At 33.3% G+C, this 10,000-nt stretch overlaps 1 protein-coding gene across 4 annotated transcripts in view; it reads left to right on the top strand.

Annotated features, from left to right (window-relative positions):
* Window positions 1–2,040: 2,040 nt before the first annotated feature.
* Window positions 2,041–10,000, top strand: part of LOC122267530 (pyruvate dehydrogenase phosphatase regulatory subunit, mitochondrial-like) — a 27,692-nt gene continuing 19,732 nt past the window's right edge. For all 4 annotated transcript variants that reach the window (XM_086539760.1, XM_086539759.1, XM_086539758.1 and 1 more), the window contains exons 1-12: window positions 2,041–2,170; window positions 3,339–3,546; window positions 4,353–4,447; window positions 4,735–4,862; window positions 5,006–5,109; window positions 6,144–6,285; window positions 7,367–7,509; window positions 7,692–7,774; window positions 7,942–8,123; window positions 8,311–8,435; window positions 8,816–9,012; window positions 9,174–9,328. In XM_086539760.1, the coding sequence (XP_086395886.1) occupies window positions 3,364–3,546; window positions 4,353–4,447; window positions 4,735–4,862; window positions 5,006–5,109; window positions 6,144–6,285; window positions 7,367–7,509; window positions 7,692–7,774; window positions 7,942–8,123; window positions 8,311–8,435; window positions 8,816–9,012; window positions 9,174–9,328 (1,537 nt within the window). In that variant the 5' untranslated portion in view covers window positions 2,041–2,170; window positions 3,339–3,363. The remainder of the gene's footprint in view (window positions 2,171–3,338; window positions 3,547–4,352; window positions 4,448–4,734; window positions 4,863–5,005; window positions 5,110–6,143; window positions 6,286–7,366; window positions 7,510–7,691; window positions 7,775–7,941; window positions 8,124–8,310; window positions 8,436–8,815; window positions 9,013–9,173; window positions 9,329–10,000) is intronic.

Genomic DNA, 10,000 nt, shown 5'->3' with positions numbered 1-10,000 from the left:
CGACTTAAAGTCTATGATTGCACGGATACTCAAGTCACCAAGTTGCGAATATCATTAAAAGAATGGCATGCACGGTGCATAAAAACCGACTCAAGTGAGCTGTTTATGTACTATCTATGAGAGCGACGGTGTATACTTTAGAGGCTTCCTTGCCTAACAATAAAAATAGATCCTCCAATTACGTTAAATGTGATTAATTCCGTATGCGGTATTTCTATGCCGATCGCAAATATGAGGTGTAAGCAGATTATAGATCACTATATTTATCGTTATTGTAGGTTTTCATGGTGTCTTGCAATCATTTCCATTGATCAACTTGATATCTTCTAATGAACTTTCAGTGTAAAATAGGTCGCTGAAAGAAGTTTGCGTCTATTATCACATTTTTTATCATTAGATTATATTAGTTACCAATAGTCAATGATCATAATTAATACTGTTACCCTTATTACATTATTTTGTTGCTACTGTTAGAGTTGTTAATACCATTAATGATATCATCACCATCAACGTGATTGTCATTATCATCAGTTCTATCATTTTGATCACTAAAATTGTTATTATATAATTTATCAATAATACAATCTTATCATTATTATGATAATAATGATAGTAATAATGATGATAACAGTAATTGTTATCATGATAATGATAACAGATGATAATAATAATAGTAATGATAATGATGATGTTTATGAAAATGATAATAATAGTAATACTAATGATGGTAATAATAGTAATACTAATGATGATAATGATAATGATAATGCCAGTAATGATACTTATAACAATAATGATTATTACCATTATAATTGTTGTTGTTATGATTATCATTATTATTATCTTTGATATTATTACTACCATCATTATTCTTTATTACCATCATTATCATTAACATTATCATCATCAGTATTATCATTGCTGTTATCATTATTACTATTATCATTATCATCATCATCATCTTCATTATCATTATTATAACTATCATTATTGTTATCATTTTCATAATAATCCTTATCAACATTATTAAAATCATCCTCATCCTTATCATTTTAATTTTCTTATTAGACTCATGCTGATGATGATATCATCATCAGTGTCATCATCCTCCTAATCATCATTTCTTCGTCATTATCGACAATCGATATTAACATTATATTTAATGAGTAGAGTCATACCAGGAGAATCCGCCATCGGCAATTTAATACGTATTTATTGATTTATCTATTTATGATAACTAAATCTTTTAAGCGCGTTGGCTTAGCGTTGTTTAGGCCTTTTGACATGATTTTCCATAGAATTAAATGATTCGAAAACCAGTGTATAAGCATCCTTCAATTCGATCAGCTGTCCTTTGATTGGACTTCTGAACGATCAAATTTGGGCAACATCAATATCAACTGCAAGGCGAATACAACTTCAATTCATTTCATCTTTAATTTTTACAATATCATAAGAATCGGCATTAAGTTACTTAATATCCGCGCGCGCGTGTGTATGTTTATGTGTATATATATCATTCAACTTTCAGCCATACTTCACTACTTATCTGTTCCTAGTATTAACCAACATGTGAATGTGTTCAAGGCGAATGAGACCTTCAAATGATTTTTTTTTTGTATTACACATATCAGAATCATGATATTGCAATTAAATTTTCCATAAATGGTAATTGCACATGAACAGAAATAAGCTATAAATTTTTGATGCGATTAATGAGGAACTTTATGTATGATGTGACAGCGGCTAGGAACTTAGGCAGGCAGAAAATAGTGATATCTGTTTCGCTTATTCTGGATAATTGCCAGACGCCATGCCAAAGTCATTTTAGAGCACCAGTCACAGGTTTGACCGTATTTGAACGGTAATCGTATTTTCTGGGGGAGACCTAGAATTCAATTTGAATAAATGCATTAACTAATATGCACATTGAGAAAGATGACCATAGTATATTCGCCGTAAATACATTGTCAAAACATCTCTAACGCATATATTTATTACAAAACCGTGGGTTAACACCGAATTCACATACATATCAAATACTGAACTTCGCAAGCATCGCCTTCCAAGCAACTGTTGCGTCGTCTCGATGTTGGTAGTGAAAGCGCCCCGGGATCCGTCTTGTTATTGTCGTCGTCCGCAACTCTGGCGATGGGGTCTGAGCAGTGAGGTATTTATTCCTTCAAATATCAATATACAGTGTCGATGAAGTCAGTAAATGTTTATATACCATACACGCTTGATGAAAATAGAATCGACTTGTAAAGATTTAAACTCCTGTCACATGAGTGTTATTTAGTTTTCAGTAACCACTCTGGTAGTTGAGGTGGATTCAGAACTTCAATTTTGCAGGAAATAGCAAAAGTTCTGCTTCATTCCGATGGAAATATTAATTGATATAGTCCAAGATATATACCATCCACTCATTTCATTCCATATTTTAGAATATCGCTTGAATTAAGGGAGTTTAGAAGCATAGATTTTAGTTTTTCTGATGTTGATATTGTTAGTAGTTGCAAGAACCCTTTTCTATTTATTACAGGAATGATGTTCATGTAGCATAGTTTTATTTTATAGAAATTTCAGCAAAACTTTCTAAAAGATCCGTACTCAGAGAAATGTAAAGACCACAGACTCAGGAGGGGAAGACTGAAAGCAAAATGGAGTATATGTTAGGCACTGATATATTATTGTTGTATTCTAAGCATTGGAAAGTATATTCTTACAAGTTAAATAGGTAATGCACAGTCCCATATTTAAAATGTGATTACTTAAAGGGTACTTATTACTAAACTTTCTGTCAAAGGTCATGTTGATTCTCCTTTATCATGCATTATCAAGAGCTGAGCAATTAAGCAGTTCATGGCAATAGATGACAGTTCCAGCAAATATTTTTTTGTCTTATTTATCCCCTCATTGATGATTTTATTGGAGAAAGCCAGAGTGGAAAGTATAGCAGCTGCACACCTGAGATTTCATTCACTCATTATACACCTTGATGATTCATGTACAACCATTAGTTGAGAAGGGCATAACTGGTAGACTATGGAATGGAATTCTGTGTAAGAAGTAAAACATAGCCATAGTATATAACATAATGTAATGTAATATAGTTTTAAAACTGAATGACTAAATGCAAACTTGTTGCATGCAAATGTAGCTTTCATAGTTATAAAAACCTATGTTTTTTCTTGTATTTTTTTATTGCTACCTCTAAGAACAGTGGATACATTTTTGATAAGACTGAATATTCAAATTATCATCACATATATCACATATAATTTTAACCTTTGTATATAAAAAAAATGTTAGTATTATGATTTAATCATTTTTTACAGCTACAAAAAAATACAACTGGGCAACATGCTTTACCAGTTATCTAAAATTGGAGCAGCCACAAGGAGCCGTGTGCTAGAGAATGGGGTTCCTTGTTGCCTCTCCCGTGGTAGTGGATATAATAGAAAGGCAAAGAGCAAGAACCCATCACTGTCTCAAGGGTTGCCTTCAGATGCAAGATTTTCTTCAAGCTTACCTACTCAAGCACAGGTAATGAATTTGAATTTATACATTCTATTCTATTATAATGATTTTAGTAAGCCTCACATAAATTTGTATAATAGAGGCTTATTGGAAATAGTTATTTGTGTGTTACAATATCTTAACTTCTCTGCCAATCTGCCAATATTATTATTTGTACATGATGTTAATCATCATTATATATGAAAACAAGGATAAAATAAATTTCTGCTTATGTCTGCATATTGATGTAGATAGCCATGATAGGGACCATTTAGAATGGAAAGTCAAAAACTACTTGTTTTTAGTTTTCTGATAGTCAGTAGTGTTCAGTCAGTGAATTTTAAGGAAAATTATCTCAAGACCATAGAAACAATTATCTTGATCAGTAGTAATGATCAGAGCAAAGTCTATTCATCTTAAAACCATTTGATTTATTTAAACATAGCACTATTTGTCATGATAACAAGTAGAAGTCAAACTTTACTGACCTTCCTGAATTTGGCATTTATTTTTAATATCCTGAGTCCCACAATTGCAGCCTTGTACTTTGCCTGAATGTATGGGTATATTGACTTTGATTGATTTGGGATTTTTACTAATCCAGCTCATCTTAGATCTTTAAGGATGCTGATTAATGAAAGAAATATTTATATTTTTTTATCAGTCCTGTCATGATGTTGAATATATGAATAGACAATAAATGATTACAAAAGATATTGAATGTAAAAACTATTATAATATTATAGATAATAAATGATGACAAAAGATATTGAATGTAAAAACTATTCTGTCTTGTACACAAAGCGTGTGTTTTTGTTTTTAATCTCTTGTAGGTTGTAGTATGTGGAGCTGGAGTGGTAGGAAACAGTATCGCATATCATTTGACTCGAGAAGGATGGACAGATGTTGTTGTTTTAGACCAGAATGAGTAAGTGGGCTACCCTTTTTATTTATAATATGCTGTTATGGTTGCCATTCTGATGAACAATATTATTGCAGTCATATATATTTTTAGAATTATCAAGATTTTTAGAAAGACATTATCTATCATGAAAGAACATCTATATCTTGATTTGTTTTAGATATGCATGTACCTTTTAGTAAATGAGTTTTAGTTTTAATAGTGTATTGTTACACACATAGTCTTTATTTGTCATTTAGAATAATTTGAAAAACAAGTATGTTTAAGGCTTGCTAACCATTTTTATTTTGCAGGATAGGTTCTGGCACTTCCCATAGTGGTTCTGGTGTGCTTGGGTTGTTTAAACCATCATCAGAAAAGCAAATTGTTACATATTCAGTCAATTTAATCAAGACTCTCCAAGAACAAGGCTATAATTTAGGTCAGTATTTTTATTTTTATGCCATATGATGTGTGGGTTTGGATAAGCCATTTTAAAAACTATTTATTAAATGGATAAGCCAGTTTAATGACCATTTATTAACTAATTGTCATGGGCATTAATTAGAAGAATTATTTCCCAAGGTTTCAAGCAGTGCGGCAGTTTGAACCTAGCACAGAGTAGAGACAGAGCAATTGCACTGAAACGTAGACTTGCATACATAAAGCCTTCAGGACTTGAGTGTGAGGTGAGTGGTAAAACCTTCATACGGGCATTTTTCTTTATATTAGTCTTTTGACATTGAAGTTATGGGAGACAAGTTTTTGTTTTCATTCGCATTGTTTGTCATTAAAGTATGCCGCATATTGCTGATCACCATAAACAAGGGGTTGTGCTAGAGAAAAATTAATGATAATAAAGTATATGATGACTCCACCCTTTCTGATACTTAGTGGGCTTTCCATGATTCCTTTTCCTAAGATAGAGATGTTCGAGAAGCAGATCTCCATGGTTGCTGTGGGTTTATGGAGGGATATTGTTCCAATATGGAATGGATGCCTTTTCTTTGAAGAGATTTCCTCATGACCTTCCTATAGGATTTATCTCTAGATTGTTGCCAGCCCAGTCTTTAATGGAGTTAACTTGACAGTCTTGAAGCCAGGTTGTCATAGCTTTTGCCATTTAGTCTGATACACCCTTGTGTTGAAAGACCTTCATCTCCCATTGCTTCAAAAAAAGTCATCTAGGTGATTACATGGCAACTCAAAATACATGTATTAATTTTTTTCTTGGGCCTGTGCCTTGTGTGACTTAGCACCTTGATCTCTCCGGACACCATGTGAATTGACATCTCTCTCAAAGCTCTCAGATTACTCTGCCTTAATTGTTTTGTCCTAAGATGAGGATTGGCTTCTATCTCATATTTTATTACATTAGCAATCTTTGGGAAAATCTTTGTAAACCTTCCTGGAGGCTTTTTTGGAAGAGGTGTCTTAGTGCTCCAGTAGTATGGGTCTTGATTTAGCCAAATTAATATGCTGGATGGTTGTACTTGGCATGCTTTTATGACAAGCTGTGTATATATGTATATATCTGTATATATGTATATCTATATATCTGTATATCTATATATCTTAATATCTAAATATCTAAATATCTAAACACCTAAACACCTATATCTATCTATCTCTATGTATATATGTATAATATTAATATACACTCATTTATTTGTTTATATGTTTGTATCTTTATAAAATCACTTCTTTTTACTCCCACTTTCAGTGGTTGGACAGACATGAAATCAAACGTTTACATCCACACCTCTACACTGGGGACTTAGAAGGTGGAGTTTGGGTACCAGATGATGCAGTAGCAAACCCTGCAGCAGTATGCTCAACTCTAGCATTGCTAGCTCAGATGCAAGGTCAGTTGTATCACATTATTAGGAATAAGTAAACATACTGTGTGATTTCATTTGAGGATCCTATTCTAACTTACAAATGGTGTAGATGTAAGTTATGAAATTGTGATATACATATTAAATTATTAGCTGCAAATTATAAGATATATAAGGTAAAACTGCCTGTTTTCTTCATTGAAAAATGTATTTTTTACTTGAATGTAAGCCATTATATACATTCTTCAAGTTGAAATTACTTACTTCTATTTTAAATTGCTTCTCACTTGTGAGCTAGGTTGACAAAGTTGGTTCCTCAAATTTGATCTTAACCCATTGACTATGAGATGCACCCAAAAAGGATGTCAAGATTTTCAGTAAATCAAGTGGGTCTCAATGTGCAAAGGGAGAATTCATAGTTTTATTTTATAATCTTCCTGGACAGACAACTCCTCCAGGCCAGTACTCAAGCTTAAGGAGGAAAGTTGCCTTTGTCTGGCAGGATTAGGCAAAATGAAATGCCATCTTACCACCATGATACCTATGGGGATATCATTAGATGCAAAGGGTTACATGATGTTGACAGGACACTTGAATCCCCATCTGGGTGAGCAATGGCTCACTATGATTGAGGGGCTATATGCAAGGTTGTGCACTGCTATTTTGATGATTTCAGTTGTTTGCTGTGTATAAGTGTTCCCAAAGTCTATAGTGAAAAAAGTTTTGGCCAAATTTGGAAGATTGTAGCTCCATTTTAGATATATTGTGCACAGCTCTTTTGTACCATCAAGTGCAAAAGTAGTCTAAAAACCAAATCAGCAGCCACCCATCAGAAATGGGTTAAGGAAATGTTTTGCCTTTTGAGGCTAGAGTCATGTAAAAAAAGAAAAAAAATGGCAGTGGTTATAGGCATTAAAAAAATATATAACCCCATGTTATGAGCCACAACTTGATAAGACATTGAGATCATCTTTATGTGAAAAGATCCTCATCTATATATATATTTTTTTTTTTTTTTTTTTTTTTTTTTTTTTTTTTTTTTGTCTCTCGCAAATGATTGATTAAATTAGGTATGTATGACTTAACCCAAAATATTATTACTTTTCAGGGGCTTTGTATATGGAAGGATGTTCTGTGTTACGTGTTATAACAGATGAAATACCACACTCGCAAGTTGTTCCAAAAGTTACGCAGATTGTTACTTCTCATGGAAACATACATTGTGAATATTTTGTTAATGCATCTGGAATGGTGAGATATTATTTTTTGTACAAAAGATATCCATATAATCCGACACTGTGTCCATATATATGAGAAAGTATTTGATTATTTAATAATTTATACATTGCAATGATTTCTTTTAGGATGATATGTTCAGATATTGATTATTGTAATAGTTTGACATTTTAGATGTTTCTTTTTCCCTTTTATAGTGGGCCCGCAGTTTGGGAGAGAAGAGTTCTCCTAAAGTCCGAGTTCCTGCTTTCCCAGCTGAGCATTTCTATCTGCACACAGAGTAAGATTCCCAGACATAATCAGTTTTTAGTTGTTTTAAGACTGATGTAATTGTGACATCTTTTTGTAGTTACAGTCTGTAAGTTCATAAGTCATTTTCAGTATTTACATGTTTAATGTAGAATTAAGAAGAAATGATTATTAGTACATTTTTTCCTACTCTTATAGGAAAGTAATGGAAGCCTTAGATGCATTGCCAGTTGTACGTGATTATGATTCACATACATTCTGCCTCACTCGTGATCAGGAGTTTGTGATTGGAGGATTTGAAAAAGACGCAAAGCCAGCATTTGGCACTGGTATACCTAGTAACTGGAGAGAGACACTGGAAGGAGATGATGAACATTTTAGTAAGTTTTTAATTGATAAATGAGAAAAGTAAATATATTAATATATCACATTACTTCTGAGATGAAAAAAACTGTACCAAATATAAAATTCTTAAACCTAACACTTTTACTGAATTCAGCTGCATCACATTATTCACAATGTATTGCTTTGATCCTATATTTTTTTTTTCCTGTATTCAATGATTAGGGACTATCCGTGAGGCAGCAGAGCACAGACTTCCTGTTCTAAAAGAATCTCAGTACAAGCCTCTTATCAATGCTCCTGATAACTTTACACCTGATGGAAAGTGGATTCTTGGAGAAACACCAGAGGTTAGCTATCTTATTTGATGTATGTGCATGAGTGTACAGTGCCTACAAAAATTAGGTCACTCTAGGTCACCAGTTAGGAATTATAGGCCTAGATTTTGATAGAAGTATTAGAAAGACACAAATGCTTATCTGTATTTATTAGAAACAGTGATTCCAAATTACCAGTTAGAACTGTTTGTGCTATGAAGATTTTTTTTTCCAGATGTGTGTATGTGTTTATTTATACTCACCTTATTCTCCTTTATTTTTCTGTAGCAACATAAATGTGAATATGCTTGTGTATAAGTGTGATTTTAGACGTGTGGTTGAAAATTCTGTGAGAGGAATGATGTGTGAATCATATTGAAGAAATTATAAATTGTTATCATTGTATTTTCCAGATTGACAATTATTTTGTAGCAGTAGGAATGAATGGTAACAGCTTACAAGGTGCTGGTGGAGCAGGCCAAGCCATAGCTGAGTGGATTATGTATGGTTCACTATCAAAGGAGATGTTGCCATTTGATGTTAGACGTTTTGTTGATCTTCATAATAACAGACGTTACCTCAAGGAGAGGACACGTGAAGTTGTTGGAAGGTTAGTGACACATAAAGATGTTTTTATGAGTTTTTTAAAACAGTTTTGTGTCACCATGTTTGGAAATAAGAAAAGGTTCTAATCTTTATGCTGAATGTTGCTGTCATAGCTCATCATGCAGTTAAGTTCTTTATTTTATTCTTTTGTGCTTTTCTTTGCAGACACTATGATATTCTTTACCCTGGACAGTGTGAATATAAATATGCCAGAAAGCTGAGGTGTTCCCCAATAAATAGTGAACAAGAAGCACGTGGTGCAGTGTTTGGAACACGAATGGGATTTGAACGTCCTCTTTATTTTGATATTACACATAAAAGTAAGTTGTGAGTAGAAAGTAGGTGTGATTCCAGCAGTTTATGCCAGTTCTTTGACGGATGACATGATATTATGTCATGATGGTAGCACTTCCTGCCAGGGACACAATATCATGTCATGGCTTTTGGCTGGCATGCCAGGTGATCGTGCACATAGCACACAAATAGCCCAGCGCACTAGGGCTACATATTATGTCCAGGTGGAGCCAAAATCGCCAGTGTTATCAGATTAATTATTAACCCATTGCAGACAGAGATGAATTTGCTTGCCCAGCCTCCAGGATAGGTTTTATTTTAGAGAGAGACGGCTTGAAGCAGTATAATTTGAATCATCCCACACTCTTCCAGTCATTCATTGTAAAACTAGAGCGGTTTTTGTTTTATTTTTTTGTGTGTTTTATTGAGTTTAGACGTATATGTGCCATATGACAGGCTCTATCAGTGCTGCAGTTGACTAAAATTGTAGTATATTAACCATATTAGTTCATTATTTTCTTTATACTCAATGTGATAGAAGTATTGCTGTTTTATGGGAGGACAAAAGGCAACTTTATTTTTTCATATTTTTGTGCTGTCATGAACGAATACGAAACATATAACCACCTACAATAAAGATAACAAGAAGAGGTAGGGAAGAGGAATGAAACCTGTGCTTGTGACTGTGAGTGCCACAG

This window comes from Penaeus japonicus, unplaced genomic scaffold (genome assembly GCF_977035675.1).
Source record: "Penaeus japonicus unplaced genomic scaffold, GWHDUDI00000001_assembly GWHDUDI00000009, whole genome shotgun sequence".
In the NCBI taxonomy this organism is placed as follows: domain Eukaryota; kingdom Metazoa; phylum Arthropoda; class Malacostraca; order Decapoda; family Penaeidae; genus Penaeus; species Penaeus japonicus.
This window is presented reverse-complemented; position numbering and strand designations above follow the sequence as displayed.